The 22,124-nt window shown below is 37.9% G+C and overlaps 1 protein-coding gene across 1 annotated transcript; it reads right to left on the bottom strand.

Moving 5' to 3' along the window:
• Positions 1-219: 219 nt before the first annotated feature.
• Positions 220-21,867, bottom strand: itgb2 (integrin, beta 2). Its single transcript, XM_077728632.1, has 16 exons — positions 21,459-21,867; positions 15,930-15,990; positions 15,015-15,106; positions 13,640-13,841; positions 12,574-12,744; positions 12,239-12,477; positions 10,161-10,319; positions 9,186-9,281; positions 9,008-9,097; positions 8,769-8,906; positions 7,690-7,880; positions 6,001-6,233; positions 4,185-4,404; positions 3,876-4,090; positions 2,901-3,067; positions 220-1,396 (listed from the first exon to the last, which is right to left on the bottom strand). The coding sequence occupies exons 2-16, from the start codon at positions 15,985-15,987 to the stop codon at positions 1,331-1,333; spliced, it is 2,337 nt and encodes a 778-aa protein (XP_077584758.1). The 5' UTR covers positions 15,988-15,990; positions 21,459-21,867; the 3' UTR covers positions 220-1,330.
• Between the last annotated feature and the right edge of the window lie 257 nt (positions 21,868-22,124).

Here is a 22,124-nt window from a genome sequence, read left to right on the forward strand (position 1 = left end):
CACACACTGGTATGGAATGTGAATTGTAGGACTATTGCGTTTTAATTCGTTATTCATTTTTTATGCAGTACAGAACTATAAAATTCATAGATATGAGAGCAAAATCTCGGTAAAAAGAATACAATCCCAGCTGTAAACATACTTCATATCATCAGACGATAAACATTTCATTTAGTACAAGCACTAATAGTTTGAACTGCCTTTTTCTTTAAAAAGTTCTTCAAAAGTGTACTGGATTACCTTTTAATAAAATAAAAAGGCTTGTTTTTTAATAATTTATTATTGGCGTTGTTTTTTAAATTAATATATTTTTTACATTTTGTTTTTCTAATTAATTTATTTGTTGGGGTTGTTTTTGATGAATATTTTTCCCCAACTCCGTTTTTTTCCTGATTAAATTATTTTGAGGGTTGTTTTTGGAATTTTTCAAAGCTTGGGTTTTCTGATTTATTTATAAAATTGTTTTGAAATAATTTCCATTGTTGCATTCAGCATAGAAATTAAAAATAGCCCAGGACGTTTTTCAAATGAATTTATTTTTGGGGTTGTTTATTGAATTAATTATCTTTTGAAACATCCGTTTGTCAAATTAATTAATTTTCTGGGGTGAAAAACGACGAAGAAAAAATATATTAAAAAAAAACAACCCAAAGAAAAAAATTATAATTCAAAAAACAACACCAGAATATTAATTTGAAAACTACTTTTCAAGTAGGAGAACTTCACCTGATTATACACTAAAAAATGAGAATCTGAATCTCTTGCTGAAAACGATAGTCTATAACTATAAAGAATATATATTTTTGTTATTTTTATTATTTTTCCAGTCACAGAAATATGGAATACATATTCCACAATAACAACAACTACACAAGCTGTGTGACCAAAATGTATGAGGAGACAAAGAAACCAAAACAAACAAACAAAATGAAAAACTATAGATATACAGTGGTATTTTTTTTTATCTATGAATGATTTTAAATAGAAAATATTTAGGATACAAAACACTTTGATGTCAAACACTGGGTTCCAAAATGCAAAATGTTATATTTACTTGCAATAGTACATTTTTGCGAGCATTTAAAGTTAGATACCACATATCTCATGAGGGTCACGAAGCAGCTGGAGCCTATCCCAGGTATCTATGGGTGGGTACACTGAATTGGTTGCCAGCAAATTGCAAGGCAGAAACAACTATAGAGCTCACAACCTTACTGATGAGGAATTTAAAGTGTGAAACTATCAGATCAGCTTAGGAGAGGATAATTAATGCTGTTTTTGGTGGGGAGAAACATTTTTTCTTTATTTAACACATTTTGTGGTATCTTTTTCATTCTCCCGTAAAAGTTGGATTGGTCACAGTAGTGGTGGCGTTCTGGAAAAGTGGATTGTCCGCCTGTTAATAGAGTAATGAAAATGTTAAGTAAGCCAGGAACCGGGAACAGAATAGGGCAATTACAAACAAAATATACATCGACCGTAGCTACTTATACTAAAAAAGCATACCGTGTATTATCGGAAACCAAGATATTCACATAACACCTGTAAAATTTAATCAAAATGCAAACATCATCCTTTAAGTGTCAAGAAAAAAAATGTTTCTTTTAGTGCCATAGCTTTGTGAAGTAAAAAGACATTGCACTCTTTTCATTTGGAATCCACTTTCTTGGTCTCTCAAAGTAATATTATGAAACATGTGTCATGTCATCATGACAGTATGTAATGATGGCATAATGACAAAAGCATGTGAGAGGAAACACGAGGTATGTGACGTCACTCCTGGGTCCATAACCTCTTGTAAGTTAGTGTGCCAAGCATACTTTCGATAGGTACTAGGTTTATAGTGCCCGACATACAAGATACAGTAGTACCTCGACATACGAGTGCCCCAACATACGAGCAATTTGGGATATGAGTACATTTTCTGGTAAATATCTATCTTGAGATACAAGACTAAATTTGATATACAAGCATACAGCGGACGTGAGATGCTGCTCATAAGAACATTATGGGCAATGTCTTTCTGGTTGCATATCCCTCTTGTAATGTCTCTACGAGTACTGGGCGGAGCTTTGCATTTTTTTGTGTTTTTTCCCTCCCGTTAGTCAGTGCAAATGGCGTATATACTACTTCTCGTAGGCAAGTGGTTTTGCATTATCATATTGTAAGGACATTTATGTGCATCATTTTTTGGATATTTTGAAGGGAATACAAAAGCAAACAACCCTCGATAGATTGCATCTGAAAGTCACGGTGGAGTCAGGGAAGCCAACCCAGGAGAAGAAAGGTATCCAAATTTAAAACAAAATTAGAATTAAGTTTAGTGTAAAGTTAGATTAAACTTGAGTGTCTGCGTCGTAATCCAAGTTCATTTAAATGTGTTTATCTTATGTTACGAGCACATAGTCGTGCAAAAAGTCCCCCCCTCTTCTTCATCTCTCTCTCTCTCCCCTCTGCAAAGTCCTTCTAATTTTAGTACTATTAAACAAATTTTAGTAATTACACCACTAGTTATTTTTAACTGTTTTAATAGATGGCGAATTAGAACAAATAAAAATGTTTTTCCAATCCAATATCCTGTGTTTGGTGTTGTTTCAGAGGGTTACGGGTTAATTTGTTTTTAGTTCATTTCTATGGGAAACGTTCATTTGAGTTACTAGTAAATTGACATATGAGCTCAGTCCCGGAACGAATTAGGCTCGTATCTCGAGGTACCACTGTATATTAATTGTTTATATACAGTATGTTTCTCATGATCACAATTTGTATGTTTTTGTACTAGTAAAGGAGACTAAACCATTTAGTCTCTGGGGGGCACTTTAATAAAATAATGTTGTATGAACCCAGCATTATGAAGAGATTCTCAAGTGACGTGAATAACGTCTCAGAAACCGTCTCACCTCAGCCCATTTGGATTTTTTCTTTTCATTTTCAAACTTCCTGAACTCTTTCAGATCCTTCATGTAGATAAGCAACTTGATCAGCATTAACAACAAGATTCCAATGAGAGCCACGGATGCAATAGATCCCCCGATGATAGCCGCGACATTTGGTGGTTCAGGACAGTCTGGAGCATGACATTTTACAAAAAGTTACAAGTATAATAAATATCCCTTGACAATATGAATAATAATAACAACATATAATTTTTAGAGAATATGTAAAGTCCTGATGAAAATCTTGAAACCAATCGAAAAGTAGATAGACTTTACGTTTAGCACATTTGGATCTAAATGAGAATATGCCCAAGCAAGAAGGGGGAGTATGACAAAACAGCACTTGGAAGAACAAATGTATTGAAAACAAAAAACAAACTGAAATAGGTTATTTATAATCTGATTTGCCTTGAGATATGAGACAAATTTGAGATGCGAGTATGCAAAAGGGTGCTTTCTTGCCGGATCTCCCTCACTTAAAGATATCTACAAGCACTGCGTCGTACAGATTGCATTTTTTAGTACATGTCAGAAAGCCATTCAATTTAACTGAACTGCACCAATTCTGTCCAGAGGAGTGGTCAAAGATACAACCAGAAGCTTGCCAAAAGCTTGTGGATGGCTACCAAAAGCACCTAATTGAAGTGAAAATGGCCAAGGGACATGTAAACAAGTATTAGCGCTGTTGTATGTATATTTTTGACCCAGCAGATTTGACCACCAGACTTTTTTTCTGTTAACCCATAATAAAGTGATAAAAGAACCAAACTTCATGAATGTTTTTTGTGTTAAAGAACTATCTATTCCAATCACTTTATCAGAGAAAAGTCAGAGTTGTAAAAAATAACTGGAAACTCAAGAGAGTCATGACATTATGTTCTTCACAAGTGTATGTACACTTTTGACCACAACTGTAAGTTCAGATTGGATTGCGTTTACCTCTCTTTTTCAGAATTTCAGCCATGAACATATCCTCTCCAAACAGTTGCTCCAATTTGAAATTCATCCAACAGTCATTTGTGTCCCTTTGCTTGCACAGTTTGCTCCCAATTGTGAATGTATCTACCATTTCATGCACAATACCCTTTCTGCAAGTCTCACTGCAATTTTTTTCAAAAGGACCAGATTCAAAGCCAAGACATTCAATGCAATTTCTGGAAAAAAATGGAAAAGAAGACGAAAAATGTACTGAGGTTTCATTAAGTTAGCGTTTGTCATAAGTAATTTCAAGATGGGTGAATTACTTACGATTTGGTTTGGCACGTGTCAGGACAACCGAGACATTTCTGGCAATGTGGATGTTGGTATCCATGTTTACACTCACAGTGGTTACACTTACAGGTACCTCTGCCGTAGCAAATGGTATTGTTTGGGGTACGACATCCTTCTTCTGATTTTGGGCACTGACATGCTGAGCCGTCAAAGCCTGGGTCGCATTTACATTTGCCGCAGTTGCACTTCCCATTTCCTATCGGTGATAAGAAATAAAAAGGAGAAAGGATATTTTATACAACTTGTTAATTGCAAAAGAGGTTTCGAAAACAACTATAGGATGGAGTTCAGACCAGCCCATTACATTGCTCTATTTTCCAGACTTTTTTTGGACTGCAAACTTATACAACTACAACTTCTAAAAAAAACCTCAAAGTAATTTTCTACCTATAGGTGGTACCTCTACTTATGAATTCTTCTACTCTCAAAGTATTCAGGCAATGTGAAAAAAACATGAAAAGTCGAATGAAATAAATCATCCCCCAAAATGTAAATAGCCCTTTTGTATCAGGTATTTTTTTAAATTGGCATGGAGGAGATGTTTTCCCATTCCCAAGACCTCGCTGACTTATTGCATCTTCATGGTTCCAGAACCAAAGTCAGTGCACTGTAGGCATAGGTAAGAGAGACAGCCATCTTTTTTGGAGTACTGGCCACCCGTTCCGACATGGGAGCAGGGCACCAGCCCAACCCCAAACCTGTGTTCCAGGCACCTTCCAGGTACATTTTCCAGGACCACGGCTGATGGGATCTGGTCAATGGTGACTTCCTGATTCGTGTGCTTTCGGCCCTCATTTGTCGCGGGGTTGTTTCTTCAGGTTTTCTGAGTGTGCGCAACATAAATTCAAGTTGTTAAGTTGTGTGTATACATTTTTACTTGGCTGTCGATGACAATTCCACCCCATTGGAAAATGTCTTTGCATATTCCTATTCATTTTAATGGCTTAAGATTTTTTTTTGCATTCATAGGCATACATCTCATCTCCTCTGAATTGCTTAATCCTCATTTAGGTCGTGGGGGGTGCCGGAGCCTATGCCAGCTGATACTGGGCCAGAGGCAGGGGAAACCCTGAATCGGTGGCCAGCCGATCGCAGGACACATGGAGACGGACAATCATGCACACTCACACCCATACCAATTTAGAGTGTCAAATCAGCCTGCCGTGCATGTTTTTTGGAATGTCGGAGGAAACCGGAGTACCCAGAGTAAACCCACGCAGAAAACCCGGTGGGAACATGCAAACTCCACACAGATGAACGTTACCTGATTTGAACCCAGGACCCCAAAGTTGTGAGGCCGACACGCTAACCACTTGTGCTAGCGGGCCGCCTAGACATACATATTTCATACAAAATTGGTATACTTTTACATTTTTTAAGGGTTTAGGGATATAAAATATAAATATGCCAATTCAATGTAAAATATACTTCTACTTACAATACATCCAAGTTACGAATACCCTTCTGAAACCAATGAATTTCGTAAGTAAAGGTACCATTGTAATAGGTGTTGTCTTTCTCCTTAACAACTGTAATTTGCATCCTAAAAAATGAAAGCTATTTTTGGTTTTGGTGCTTCAGGAAGGACTTGTTTCCCAATGCTTAAATTACTAGAGTGAATACACCTTCCATGTACTGCATCTGTATCTGTCCCACTAGAAGATTAACAAAATAAGGACATCGCAATCATTAAAAATGGGTCAATTATTGTGCGTTTACCATCATTTAGCCTTATCAAAATAAGTATCATTACCATTTTCATCTAATCTTACATAAAAGAAGCGCTCATTACCTCCGCATAATTTATTCTGGAACTTGTCACAGTGTTCGTCGTCACATTGACAGAAATCACCATAGTAACTGCTTCCACTTTCTGTTGTGTAGCACTGGCATCTCCCACACACACAATCTCCATGACCGTCACATTCTGTGCCACTTGTGCCTTTACATGACTCTTTCATGGAGTGTTCATCTTTGTTGCCGGTGGAGCACTCGCAGAACTGACCGACAGAGCCTTGGCTACAACTTGGGAATTAGAGAATAAATGAGCAGCCACAAAATTAGTCATTCTTAAAAGCGAATTTGAGGCACATAACATTTATGGACAATGCCATAAGGGTTTTTAGCAGGATATGTCATTCTTCCTCTCCATTTGTTCAAGTGTGTTAGGGTTGTTTGGTTTTATGCTTCTTTCCCCACTGGTGTCTTGTCTGAGTGATTGACCATTGTGTTCAGTTGTCGTTACCCCGGCTCTGATGTATTCCCTGCTTGCTCCCTTGTGTGTTTCTCATGTGTTCCTAATTTTCTTGTCAACCCATGTCAGTCTATTTAAACCCCACTAATTTTTATGTCATTTGTCAGATCGTCTGCTTTTGTATGTCGAAGCCATGTTTCCACGTTTCCTCGATCCCTGTTCCATGTGCCTTGTTCCTCGCTTTCCCGGTTATGTGATTTGATTCCTAAGCCTTTGTTATTTTCTAAGATTGCGTTATTAAAGTTTTCGTTTGAGCACCACTTCCCTCGTCCTCGCCTGCTTCCCTGCAATTGGGTCCAATTCGCCTTCCCTCGCCTCGACGTCTTGCCAAAAGCGTAACAAAGTGTCATATCGAACAATGGTCTATGTTTCACCCCTTTATTTGCCATTCTTTGTCGCATGGCAACCCACCAGTTCACCATGGCCGTGTCTTCATATTGGTCTTTTTTGTGTCAAGGTCAAGTTGTAAGTGGGAAAGGCGCACGATCTACCTGCCGAAAGACATTTAGCCGACTGACATCTGGCCGACAGCCAACTCACCGAAAGACTGTGTTCTATTCTACTGTAAATTACAGTATCTACTGTTATAACTCCTTACTTTGTTTGGCCGTGAATAAATGTCCTTGTTATTCTAAATGAATGTGGTTAAAAGTAACTTGTTATTCTAAATGAATGTTGTTATCAGTAACAGGCCGTATATGGCCCGCGGGCCGAGGTTGAAAAACTTGTGCACACACACGACCGGGGGCGGGGAGAGCGCGTCGGCTAAATGTTCTTCGGCTAGATAGTCGGTCTGCCCAAATAGCCGTCCGGCTAATTCTACGTTCGGCCAGATGGTCTTTCGGTGAGTTGGCTGTCGGCCAGATGTCAGTCGGCTAAATGTCTTTCGGCAAGTAGACCGGCCACGGTGGTAAATGAATACCTAACGTGTTTTCAACATAACCTGGCCAATGAAGATAATTCTCATGGTTTTAAAACAAATAATACATCAAAGCAGTGGTCCCAAACCGGTCCTCAAAGGGCCGCAGTGGGTGCAGGTTTTCATTCCAACTCAACAAGGATACCTTTTGCAAGTGCAATCAGTTAATTAGAGTCCGGTGCTACTTATTTTAAAGACACCTGATTGGTTAAAATGTCGGCACTGGATCGGTTGGAACAAAAACCACGACCCAATGCGGTCCTATGTGGAACCGGTTTGAGACCACTGCATTAAAGTATCAAGCTTACCTGCAAATACCACAGCTTATTCTTCCCTTGCCATTGCAGTATTGTTGGCCACGTTCTCTTGGATCTTTACACTGACACTCACAGATTGTCGACAAGGTCACTGTCAATGTATCTTTAATACCCAATGGTCTGATAGAGAATGTCTGATTCTCTATGCATGAGTCTGCTGTAATTGTTATATCAAAAATAATCTGTGGGCAAAATATATATTTTTAGAAAATAGTTTACATCGAACACTTTTCCTGGCTATCAAAAATGATCAGACATTACAATACACAAGTAAGTCGCAATATTTGGTGCGATATGCACACTTGATAATAATGCTGAATCATTGTTGTTTAAGTTATTTAATTATAATATACATTATTTTCACAGCATTATTAAACGGAGAGCATGTTCTGGCTATGTTGGCTCTGCCTCCAATTGCAACTACATTACAGCGCCCTCTGTTTTATCCCAAATTATTTCTTTTATAACAAGCATTCCTTAGTTTAGTATCTACACATAGTTTTAGTATACATTTTTGTAAACTTTTATTTATTTTTTAAAAAGTCAGTGAGAGACTACACGTTGTTTTCGTATATACATTTTTTTTTTTCAGTGAGAGAGAGAGAAGCCCGGCCCGAAACCGAAGTAATGATTGACATTTTAGGCCAGACCCGAATTTTGGGTCAAATCTGGTCGGGTTCGGGCTTGGGCTAAAGATCTCACCTCTATATAAATTACTGAGGGACTGTGTGGATCAGCTTGAAATAGTGATTTTGCAAATTTAGCCTCAGTCTCTGTCCGCAGAAGGTCCCCACCTTGTGGACTTCCTGTGTGTGGCTCCAGTTTTTTTACCTAGGTTTACAATGTCTCCTGTGTCTGTGCTTGCTGCTGTCTTGCTACTGCAACCAAGGGAATTTCTAGAATCTAGGATGAAATAAAGTTCCAATCTAATCTAATTGTGCAGTAAATACCACATTGACATTATCAAGCTTAATCAAATACAAATCTACTTCAGAGCCTGTTGTGTAAGTGATTGAACCATTCTGCATGAGCTATCTCAACAAGGTGCTATAATTCCACAAAGAACTGACCTCCTGTCCAACAAGAACATTGTCACAAACTCCTTTGTTATCTCCTTCTTGTTTTGGATCCTTACAACGTGGTTTGTAGACAACTCTTACATTTTCAGGTAGATTTTCATGGGTTAGTGTGACTTTTGACGACAATGTCTAAAAATAGTAAAATGTTTTCAAGAGATTGCACACATTTCAAATACTACAGACAAAAAAAATATTATTAATATATAGTATTGCTTTATGTCTAAACTTACATTGTATGCACTTTCTATCAACTGAACAACATTTTTAGAATCTTTAGACAAAACTCCCACTTCAGATTTTGGAAACATTTTGGAGAGTTTCTAGGGAAAAATGAAGATTTAATTTAATACCATTCAATAGCCCACAACACAAAGTTTATCCGAACATATATACAATATAAATAAATACCTCATACATCTTTTCCATATTTTTTGTCACAGCAAATATGGGTTGAATATTGTGTTTTTCCAACTGCATTGCTACTTGTCCAACAGATGGGTAGTCCTTATAATAAAAATATTTACATTAGTTATAATTTTACTGGAATATGTTCATTATTTAGGCAGCACAAATTGTCAAGTGGTTAACATGTCTGCATCATAGTTTTGAGATGGAGGTTTTAATCCCTAGTGGTTTCCAACCTTCCAGTAAAGAGTTTACCTCTTTTACCTGTGCCTGTGTGGGTTTTCTCCGGGGTATTGCGGTTTCTGCCCACATCCCCAAAATATGCAGGGAACACTGAAAATCGAATACTGTAAATTGTCCCCGAGTATGAGTGAGACCGTGAATGGTTGTCTGTCTCTTTGTTACCCGCCTCGTGCCCGCAGTTAGCTAGGTTAGGCTCCAGCACCACCATGACCCTTGTGAAAATCTCAAGATGGATACAGTTATGTTTTAATTTACTCTAACATGCTACTTTGTGGCGGCCCTGTGATGCAAGAGGTTAGGGCGTTAGCCTCACAGCTCTGGGATCTGGTTTCAAATCCAGGTCACGTCCACCTGTGTGGAGTTTGCATGTTCTCCCCGGGCCTGCGAGGGTTTGCTCCGGGTACTCCGGTTTCCTCTCACATTCCAAAAACATGCATGGTGGGCTGATTTGACACTCTAAATTGCCCCTAGGTGCGGGTGTGAGTGGGCATGTGTCCCCCGCCTCTGGCCCGGAGTGAGCTGGAATAGGCTCCAGCATCCCCGTGACCCTGATAAGGACAAGGCATTTCAGAAAATGAGATGAGAGATGTTACTTTGTCTATTACGGTTAAACAAAATAATAATTGAGGACAAAAAAATAGTAATATAACTATTATTTTCAGTAATGTAGGCATTACTATTTCCAAAAAGTAAAATGTAATCTGTAATTAACCCTCAACACTGACCCTCACATACCATTTCATTGCTCTTGGTATAGAGAGAATTGTACATATGACATTGTTCATCATTTGGTTCAAGGATACCAGCCAATTTTCCATCTCCAGCCATGTGGAATCCATCATCAGTTGCCAACACAAGTAGTCGAGTGCTGCTGTTCCTCCAACCTATTTTATCCTATCAGCATAGTGTATAATTTTAGAACAGTATGCAAATAAATCACAAATGTACATTTCAGAGTCACTTTCAAGTTGACTTCCTATATATACATGTATTGTATTTAAGCTGAATTGAACACCTCAGAAAAGAATACGGTTTGGTGGCACAGATACAGTAAAACAAGGAAATTTCAAATTCAAGTCAATAGGGAGGCATATTGAACCAAGTGTTTTTCCTTTTTTTGTCTAACACTTTCCAGCACAAAACTTTACCGATAAAAAAATCTGGTCTGATTCTTGAATATCGCAAATAGGTAGTGATGGAATAATTGCAGATTTTATCTTACCTGCAGTGGCAAAAACTCAAATTTCATTTCAGATAAAATGCAAGCAAGTATTTTTTGTGAAAGTTAATTTTTTCATATTTAGTTTGTTTGAAATGAGAAAAATCACGGAGGAAAATAGAGGATTTAACTTTTCTTGGACCGACTCATTTGTAATCATTGCCAGAGGTAAAGGATTATGTGACTGCTCACTTTGTAGCGAGAAGTTGTCAAATAACAAAAAGATGTGGAACGACATTTCCAGGTAAGGCATGCAAAAGTGTGATTGTATTACCTCTGGAGAAATTAAAGGGGCGCAAAAATAGATTTAAGAAATGGATTGAATCTCCAAACTCCACTACTTCTGCAAGTTTTGTTCCAACCCGGGAGATAATAAAACGTGGAAAACTGTTCACAGATGGCGAAAGGGTAGTTTATGCACATCTCATTTTGTTGTGGTTTTGTTGAATTCTCAAAAAAATATCTACAGTCAAATATGAATTTAGTTAGAGCAATGGAACACAATTCATCAATAGTGTAGTGAATTCAAATTCAAACTTGAGATTGCGTAGTACGAAAGAGCAATCACGCAGTGTGTTGTTCTCGACAGATAATCATTTAATCATAGCCAAATTAGTCATATTGATAGTGTGACAGGCTAAAGTGTGTAAGTTATCAATGACAGAGTGTGACAGGCTAAAGTGTTTAAGTTATAAATGATTGCATGTTGGGGATTACAACTAGTTTTGGATTGGATGGTTATCAGTGTTCGATTATTGATGCCTTCATCCAAATAGCAAGAGTAATACAGTGTTCCCTCGCTACTTCGCGCTTCAGCTATCACGGAATCAGAGCTTCGCAGATTTTTTTCAGGAAAAAATGCAAATAAAAAATTTAAAGATATTAAGTTAAAATGATAAATTACATCATTTTACAAGAGGTGGAAACAAAATATTCAATAAGAATTAGTAATTGCATCAAAGAAATAGTCAATAACATGGTGAGAGTTCAGGAATCGCATTGATGACGTCATGGCTGTTCACAGGCGCATCTTCACCGCCCAAAAAAAAACAATGTTCACAACTCCCAATAACGAGGTTTCTTACGTGCAAAAAAACTGCAGAAGATCCTCCATCCGGACTACTATGATGTTTTTGCTTGGTGGTGCTTTTGTGCACGTGTTACACGTTTCTTTAAGCATTTTTGAAGGGGCACGCCTACTTCGCGGAAATGCACTTATTGCGGGGGGTCCCGGTCCCCATTAACCGCGATAAGCGAGGGAACACTGTATGTTAAGGTATGTATCAGTGTTCGATTATTATTGTCTGGGTGCATATAGGTTGAGGCACGGGAGATTTAGTCATTACAGTAAAAGTTGGAGTCAAGACAACACAACTGACCACTGTATGATCATTTCTCCCTGTGTTTAAAGCAATATGAAAATGCAGGGTGTCACAATAGTAAGCCAATATAAATGCATAAAGCATGTGTTGCCTACATTATAAGGTTTTTCAATTTTTAAAAGACCTTTGTTTTTTTTTTTCTCCAATATGCCTCTTTCAACATTTGAGTTTGCCGACCTCTGACCTATACATATGCTTTATAGCGTACTTACACCACAAACAGCTGCCTGCATCATTGCATCAAGACTTCCTTCAGGTGAATCCAAGTTCCCAGAAATTAACTGATCTGTTACTTTTTCTTTGAACTCCTCAATCTTTGGTGTCATACTCAGTACATGTCGGTAGCCAAATGTAGCTTGGCACTGGTAATTCTCCTCGCATGGCTTCTGCAGTTTCTTCTTATTGGTGTTGGTATACGGAAGAACTGTCTTATCAACAAATGCACCAAACCCTAAAGTTATACAAAATGAGTTTAGTCCGATAATTCTCATTTCTTTCTGCATTACACAGTGTACAAGAGCAGTCAAGGTTAAGTACAATATATTACCAATTTGAGCATGTGATGTAAACTTTGCTAGCGTTTTAAAAAGATCTTGCCCCAGTCCTTTCACATTCTCCAAGTCATCTCTCATTGAGAAAGACAAGTCCATCAGGTAATAGAGATCAACCGGATAGCCCTGAATTCTTTTAAATGAAACACTAAATGTAGTTGAAAACCCTGTGAACACAGAAGCAGAAAGAAAACAATACAAAAATTGAAAGAAGGGCTTCATGTATATATTGGCTAACAATCAGGTTTGGGTCGCAGGGTTTGCTTATGGAAATTTCCTCTGTGCCAAACTAGCCATGGTGAAAAAGTGAGCATGTGACGTTTTTGACATGTTCCTTGTTATAATGTGGTGAAACAAATTGGTTCTAATATTATGTTCAAGGTAGTCTGCGGGTCAAAGATGATTTTGGTGAGCCTGCTATCGCGTTGGATACTGGCACTGTGAGCTTTGTGGATGTATAGGGTATTTCATTCCTAATCACATGTAACATATGTGAATGGTGTGAAATGGACAATCTGAATCAAACATGTCTAACTTCCAATTCAGGCAAACTAGTTGGAGAGCTCGGACAGTGAAATACAAGGGCGTAACTCAAAAGAAGTACAAAAAACAGATTAAAACTTATTTTAAAGTAAGTGTGCATATTAATCTAACTTCATTTAAGTTACATTTAAAGTTAATGTTATATTATGAGCACGTCCGTCAAGTCTTTCTCTTGTCCTTTCTCCCTCTTTCTTCTTGTCCATGCCATTTGTCTGTACTGAGTAATGTCACATTTTAGGATTGAACATCATAACCAATCGATAGGTATTTGTTATTATGTGAGTAGGTAGTGAATTAGATCCAATAAAAATATGTTTATTCATTGTAGTATCCTGTTTTGGTGTTTTTTCAGAGAGTGCGATCAAATTAATTGGTATTTAGTGCATTTCGATGGGAAACGTTTATTTGAGATGCGAGTAAATTGACATACGAGCTAGGTCCCGGAACGCATTAGGCTCGTATCTCAAGGTATTACTGTATTGTGATTTTCATTGTGGTTTAATAAGAAATCAAACTTACCAGGTCGCAATCTTAAACTTATCTTCTGTGGATTTAGTTGAATAGGCTCTTCCATGTTGAATGATGTAGACAAAGATTCATTCTTGATTATTTGTTGACTGCTCACTGGGTCAATAATTTCTTCTTCCTCACAGCCTCTTCCCATTAATTTAACTCGGGTGTCGCATCGTGCTGATTCCTGCTCACCTGCTTTTGTAAAATTCTTTAAAGATGCCATATAAATTGATGCAAAATTAGATCAAAATCTATAATTCCTGAATGCACGTAAAGGCAACTATTCCTGACAGTAGTATGTTAAGAACTTTGTAGTGTATATGTGTGTATACGTGTATATATGTGTGTATGTATATGTGTGTATATATGTGTGTATATATATATGCGTGAATATATTTGTATATATATTTGTGTGTATATATGTGTGTATGTGTGTATCTATCTATCTATCTATCTATCTATCTATCTATCTATCTATCTATCTATCTATCTATCTATCTATCTATCTATCTATCTATCTATCTATCTATCTATCTATCTATCTATCTATCTATCTATCTATCTATCTATCTATCTATCTATCTATCTATCTATCTATCTATCTATCTATCTATCTATCTATCTATCTATCTATCTATCTATCTATCTATCTATCTATCTATCTATCTATCTATCTATCTATCTATCTATCTATCTATCTATCTATCTATCTATCTATCTATCTATCTATCTATCTATCTATCTATCTATCTATCTATCTATCTATCTATCTATCTATCTATCTATCTATCTATCTATCTATCTATCTATCTATCTATCTATCTATCTATCTATCTATCTATCTATCTATCTATCTATCTATCTATCTATCTATCTATCTATCTATCTATCTATCTATCTATCTATCTATCTATCTATCTATCTATCTATCTATCTATCTATCTATCTATCTATCTATCTATCTATCTATCTATCTATCTATCTATCTATCTATCTATCTATCTATCTATCTATCTATCTATCTATCTATATATAGATAGATATATATGTATATCTATATATCTATATATCTATATATCTATATCTATATCTATATCTATATATATATATATATATATATATATATATATATATATATATATATATATATATATATATATATATATATATATATATATATATATATATATATATATATATATATATATATATATATATATATATATATATATATATATATATATATATATATATATATATATATATATATATATATATATATATATATATATATATATATATATATATATATATACACACATATATATACATACATACATACATACATTTAAATATATATATCGTGGTCACATAAACATACCAGTTGTTGGCACCAAGTGCAGTATGGCCCAGATGTGATACAGTCATTGCAAGAGTTTACTTTAGACTTTAAGCAAACATTCTGGGACCATCCTGCAAGTAAAAAGGCAGACACAAACACTTTGTGCATTGAAACGATGATTGTGATTGTTTGAAATCCCATATCTGGGAGTGTAGTGTGGATGGGTGGTTTTGATCGTGGTCTGTCTGCCTGGATCTAAAGAATGTTTTGAATCAATGTTTACATTTTTAATATTCATTCATTTTCCATACCACCCATCCTCAAAAGGGCCGCAAGGGCTGCTGGAGCTTATCCCAGCCAACTTCTGGGCACCAAGCAGGGCACACCCTGACTTGGTGACCAGCCAATCGGAGGGCACAAGGAGTCAGATAACCATTCACGCTCACTCTCATACCGAGAGTTCAAACATTCTACCTGGCATGTTTTTTTTATTTGGAGGGAAAGCAAAGTACCCAGAGAAAACCCTCAACAGCCCAGGGAAAACATGCAAACTGAACACAGGAAGGTCCGAACCTGGGATTGAACCCTCCATCTCAGTACTCAGAGGCCAACGCGCCAAGCACTCGGTCACTGGGCCGGCCACAAAGTTTTTATTTGTGTGGGTGGCCCGGCGGCTTGAGCTCTGGGGTGTTGGGTTCAAATCCAGGTCGGTCAAATCCAGGTCGGTCCACCTGTGTGGAATTTGCATGTTCTCATGGCTTTTCTCCGGGTTTTCCAGTTTCCTCCCACATTCCAAAAACATGCATGGTAGGCTGATTGGACATTCTAAATCGCACATGGGCATGAGTGTGAAAATGAAAATGAGTGTGAAAATTGACTGGGGTAGTCTCCAGCACCCCCACGACTGTAGTGAGAATGAGGCATATTGAAAATGAATCGATGTTTTTAACTTACCATTTGGAGCCAAAGACAGAATGATAAACAGTAGGACAAATGGCAACTGATGATACATGTCCTGAAACAAACCAAAAATTTACATGAATTATCATTTAAAATAATAAGTTTCACATTAATGTGAAAATGATTTAAAATGATTGTTGATCTATGTGTTTTTTGATTGACTAATGGCCGATCAAGAATTTAATCCATGCCTATGTGAGCTGGAATAGGCAAGGGTCAACCGCGCCGCAAAATAGTACAAGTTGTTGAATGGATATTGATATGATACATGATCATTTTAATTTTTCCTGTTATTTTTTCCTCTTTTTACAGCTCTTGTGTTTTCCCTTTGCCATTCCTTTATCATCATTCCAATTAAATTAACTCTCGAATATCTAATTTTTTTTACACTGGCCCTGGTATTTTAGCAACAACAAAAAAAACGACAACAACAAAGCACATGACTTGCTGACACAAAACGATCTATCCAGTAAGAAATGTGCCACAGGCAATGTGTTTGACATTTGGCGTTTAAAATGAAAGTATTAATGAGTCATTTCCTGTTAAATTTTGTAGTTGTAACAGTCACTTCCTCATAAAAAACAAAAGCATTTGTCCAACTATATAAGACTGAACAAATTACCTACTACATACAAGTATACACACTTTAAGAGTAATAAGACATTTATTTTCATAAGGTAACAAGAGGAAATCATAAATTCTCTTGCTTAGCATTTTACACAAGACAGCCAGACAGGAAATATGTCTCAATCAAGAGTGTTGTAATGTACATCTTAATCAGATAACTTTATGTAGCTACACAGATAAATGAGCTTCATTCATTGACACGAGAGGTTTACTTGATACAAAGGCTATGATAGTATTCTAATGTATTTCCAATACAATAGCTAAGAATTAGGGCTAAAACTGAAAATGGAATAGAACACAAATATCCAGCTCATGTCTGTGTAACTGCCTCAAAATTTCCTATAGATAAGAAACCAAAAATTTACATGAATTATCATTTAAAACAATAAGTTTCACATCAATGTGAAAATGATTTAAAATGATTTTTAGTCTGTGTTTTTTTGATTGACTAATGCCCGATCAAGGATACATTGGTTCATATAATAAATCAAGTATAATTCAATATCTTGTGTATATGTAATCATTTGAGATGCTCATATAATTATAGTGTGTAAACTTTGGATTCTTTCAAGAATAAGGGCCACTCTGATGAAGCCTGTGACAAAAAAATCAATTTGACACCCATTGTCAAAACAAGACTACCGTATTTTCACGACTATAAGGCGTACTTAAGTCTTACATTTTCTCCAAAATAGACAGTGCGCCTTATAATCCAGTGCGCCTTATATATGGAAAAAACAGAAAACCAAAAACGACAAACCACCACTGTCGGATATTAAAAAAAACACAAACGCCTGAACTGAAACAATACTGTTAAATATGCAGATGGATCTGTGACAGGGTGAAGTAGTTGATGTTATACATGAGTGCAGGTGTTAAGTTGAAAGGGGACTCATGCCGCTAGCATGCGTTAAACACGGGGCGATGACGTAATGATTAACCAATGGTCATAGACCTTGGTAGAGTATAATAACGGGCTATTCAGACATTTCTCGAAGTTGGTTTGAAATACAAATACCACGAAGGACCTGTCTGATTATTTCACCCGTCTTTTAAAGGCGAAATACCACCACCCCGTGGAAGAAAATCACGGGTACAACATTTTTGGAGGCACCGCTGGGATTGCTGCTTTGATGACCAGTATTCACAACCTGACTACTGAATGTTGAGCCAGCAGAACCAACCACATCCAGGAAACAGACAGTGAGGAGAGGTGTTGTGGTGAAAAGGGACGTGAAGTTGGCAGAGTACTCGTCATCTGAGGCCAGTAGAGATCATCAGAGAGACGGTAAAAACGTGCCAGTTCAGTGTTCACTTTTGCATCATAAACCAAACTCCTACTGTGTTGAGAAAATGGAAATGGAACGGGAGCAAGTACGCATAGAGGTAGAAGAAATGTTGCACAAGCTAACAGTTAATGACCTGTTAGAAATATGTGATTTCCTTAACATAGGGAGTCCGAAACGCATATCAGAATTCAGATTGGGTAGTCACATTAATAAACACCTGGAAAGGAGCGAACTCGAAGACGAGGACCAAGGTATGTCTGAGTTGTTAAAATTAAAAGAGGGGATAAGGATGTTGTATGAAGACAGAAGACTGAGGTGGCAGAGACTTTTTGGGGCAAAGCAGGCAATAAATAGTGAACACTTGGCCTCTCTTGAGCGCGAAAAAATTCTCAAGAGGGACCTTGAAGCCATGAAACAAGAACAAGCTAGGCATAATGAAGAGAGCGATAAGCAAAGAAGAGATTTGTTGGAGCAGCTCTCTGCGAGAAATGAAGCTATAGAAATTTACAAAGCTGAGAGAGAAAATCTGCGGTGCGAAAATGCAGAGTTGAAGAACCAGCTTGACAAAACAGTTGGCTGTTTAGAAAAGGCAGCAACAGATGTGGAGGCAAAAGAATTGAAACTTTTATCTTATGAAGAGGAAATAGCCCAACAGAAAAAACTCTTGGCGCTAGAAAACTTGCATACTGATGAAATCGTTCAATCTAAAGATCACATCATCAAAAAACTGGAAGAGGACATATCGCAACAGAGAGAAGCCTTTCAGAAAAAGATTGACCATCTTGAACTTCAGTTTAAACAAGCTGAGCAGCAGAAAACTGATGAGATTAGCGTACTGCAAGAAGAGAAAATGGCTCTGGAGAAACAGGTGGACATGTTTGTTGTGGAGAAGGAGAAACTTTTTCAGACCAAGCAAGCAACAGAAAGAGAGATTATGGCATCTCTCCAGAGGGAGGAAGTACTGAAAGAGGAGCTTGAATTACTGAAGCTGGAAAAAGTTACATTCTTGAAAGAAAGGGAACAAGAACAGGCGAATGAGAGGTTAAAGATAGAATCAACTAGAGCTTTGACCCAATATGGTAGAGACACTGACAAGTCTCCCCTTGAATGTCAAAAATCTAGTGAATCAATTCCTACTCAACAGACAAAGACGAGTAGATTCCCAAAGGTCAAACCAAAACCAGACAACCTGACACCAAGAGGAGGACCTGGGAAACTCCGTGACTTCTGGGAAGATACAGTTCACACAGTGGTGAAGCAAATGGGATCTGGCCTACTAATTTATGAAGTTAGGCCAGGAAGAGGTAAAGATCGTTCCAGAATTCTGTACAGAAATCTACTAATGTCTTGTGAACATTTGCCCGTTGAGATAGCACCAGAAGAAGGGAAAATCGGCACGAGGACGCCGAGAAAGAAAAAGCAGCCGGCATCTCATCAGGAGTCAGAAAAAGAAGGCGATGACGAGGATGACTTCCACTGTGAGCTGCGCCAGCTAAATGAGAGAGGTGCCCAGGAGATGGAGCCGGAGCACAGGCCACTGCCTGTGGACCAGACACACGAAGTGAGGGGCCCTGCTTCCGGACCAGTACAAGTAGAAGAGGACCATCAGCTGGAGGACCTGCCTGGTGAGGGAGCAAACCCTCCTCTTGAAGGTCCTAGTACTGAACAGTTCTCAGAGACTTCCCCGCCAACCGCCGTGACGGAACCTGAGGCGCTGACTGATGAACGGCCGAGAAGGGAGAGACACCCACCACGACGTACGACCTATGACCATCTTGGAATCCCCTCCTGTTATAGTACACAGTCACCGCAGGAGCGGCTAACTGTTTACCCTGCACCAGGAGTGGGCCCTTGGTTAGTACACCTGCATCCATATTACCTGCAGCCACCTTTTTTGTTTGGACTCCAACAAGCTTGAACATACAAGGACGACTGTCATGGACTGTCATGGACTGTTATGGACTGTTATGGACTGTTATGGACTGTGATTACTGTGCCATCCAGTAAAACGTGGACCGTACGAGTTGTGGATTATATTTGAACTGTGGCCGTGCCGCCTGGACTTTAACGAGCATCGGCTCACCAAAGTGGAAATGTTTGGGAGCATATTAATGTCGGGACGACATTTGTTTTTGTGGGGGAGAGTGTGACAGGGTGAAGTAGTTGATGTTATACATGAGTGCAGGTGTTAAGTTGAAAGGGGACTCATGCCGCTAGCATGCGTTAAACACGGGGCGATGACGTAATGATTAACCAATGGTCATAGACCTTGGTAGAGTATAATAACGGGCTATTCAGACATTTCTCTAAGTTGGTTTGAAATACAAATACCACGAAGGACCTGTCTGATTATTTCACCCGTCTTTTAAAGGCGAAATACTACCACCCCGTGGAAGAAAACCACGGGTACAACAGATCCTTATAGATATGTAAAACAATTACAGTCATACCTTGAGATACGAGCTTAATGCGTTCCGGGACCGAGCTCGTATGTGGTTTCAAATCAACGCTACCCATAGAAATGAACTAAATACAAATTAATTCGTTCCCACCATTTGAAAAAAAAAACACCAAAATAGACTTTAAAAAATTATGAAAAATTCAAGTCCCGAAACCACTTCTCATTTTCTGAATTGCTTTATCTTCACTTGAGGGCACAGGGGGTGCTGGAGCCTATCCCAGCTGACTTCGGGCACGAGGCGGGAACACCTTGAATTGGTGGTCTGCCAATAGCAGGGCACAAGGAGACAAGCAACCATTCACGCTCAAATTCATACCTAGGGGCAATTTAGAGTGTCCAAATCAGCTTATGGTGCATGTCTTTGGAATGTGGGCGGAAAGCCCGGGGAGAACATACAAACTCCACACAGGTGGACTGACCTGGATTTGAACCCAGGTCCTCCACTATGAGGTCGACGCGCTAACCACTCTGTCGCAGGACCGCCCATGAAACCACTGCTGGTTTCCGGTTCTCACAAAACCCATGATATTTTTGCCTTAATTTTTCAAAGAACAGAATTACATTTTAAGAAACACTTGGATTATTTCTGGAACTAATCTTCAATCTCTTGATTTAGATTAGTTATGTAGGGAATTGAATAACCATGTGATAACAGTTTTTTTTATTGCTAATTTTGCATGTTGACAGTCATTTCATTATTATTAGGCTAGTTTGATTTTCTTACATTTCAAAAGGGTATGGAGGAACAATGGATTGATGTACATATATTAATTTGCAATCAAGATTACAATATTTTTGAAATTATATTTTACTTTTATTGCACAAATCCCCACCAACAGTATTTAAGAAAGACTCTTTTACCTAGAAAAACAGCAGTGTTTAATTCTATTATACCTTAGTAACAAGTCACTCAAAAGGCACTGTATTGATTTTTTCCATTGCCATAACAAGCTTGAGTGTTAATGGTAAAGACTTACTTAAACGAACAAATGAATATAACCCTGACTGATTTGAATGTGATCAGTCAGCATCCTAAATGAAAGATATGCTTGCTTTAAGTGATTTAAGTAACACTCAAAAGATTAAATACGAGTTTTTTCTTTTAAATAAACAATAATAAGCAGTGACAATTTAAGAATAACTTACAATAGAATGAGGAAGGTTCCTGCCAACTGTCTGACCGTTAAGCTAAAAACTGCCTGACAGGAAGTATGATTCAACAAGTGAGTTGAAGAGAATCCTGTAACACTTCTGCTGTTACAACACATTTTCAACTTTGTACATCAATGGATGGATAAGAGTATGAAGAAGGCAACTCCGGTCCTCGAGGGTCACTGTGGGTGCAGGTTTTTGTTCCAAGCACAGACAGCTTAACTAATTAAATTTCTGCTGAAACAAGAAGCACCTGATTACACTTCTAAGATACCAGATTGGTGGAAAGGTTTCCTCTTATGGGTTGAAACAAAAACCTGCACGCAATGCAGCCCTTTGTGGAAATAATTGCCCGGGTCTGGTTTAAACTTACACATCTTCCCCTTTTCGTGACCGGACGTTTGGTCGCTGGTCTTTTGGTCGCTGATCTTTTAGTCGCCGATCTTTTGGTCCCCGTTGGTCGCCGTTAGAGTTAGTGTTAAATATCTAAGTACATTTGACAACCCTAATCTTAACCCTAACGGCGACCAAAAGACCGGCAACCAACGGGGACCAAAAGAGCGGCGACCAAAAGACCAGCGACCAAACATCCGAGCACCTCCCATTTTAGTCACGTCTCCCAACTACTCCGGAATATCAGGAGTTTACCCATAAATCCAA

This window comes from Stigmatopora nigra, chromosome 11 (genome assembly GCF_051989575.1).
Source record: "Stigmatopora nigra isolate UIUO_SnigA chromosome 11, RoL_Snig_1.1, whole genome shotgun sequence".
Classification (NCBI taxonomy): Eukaryota; Metazoa; Chordata; class Actinopteri; order Syngnathiformes; family Syngnathidae; genus Stigmatopora; species Stigmatopora nigra.

What these genes read in the sequence shown, in the direction of transcription:
- itgb2 (XM_077728632.1), bottom strand. Translation starts at nt 15,987, where the DNA reads ATGTATCATCAGTTGCCATTTGTCCTACTGTTTATCATTCTGTCTTTG. An exon ending in ATATGGAAAAGATGTATGAG is followed by an intron (nt 9,098 to 9,185) that starts GTATTTATTTAT and finishes ATTTTTCCCTAG; the next exon opens with AAACTCTCCAAAATGTTTCC. An exon ending in ATGTTCTTGTTGGACAGGAG is followed by an intron (nt 7,881 to 8,768) that starts GTCAGTTCTTTG and finishes TTTTGCCCACAG; the next exon opens with ATTATTTTTGATATAACAAT.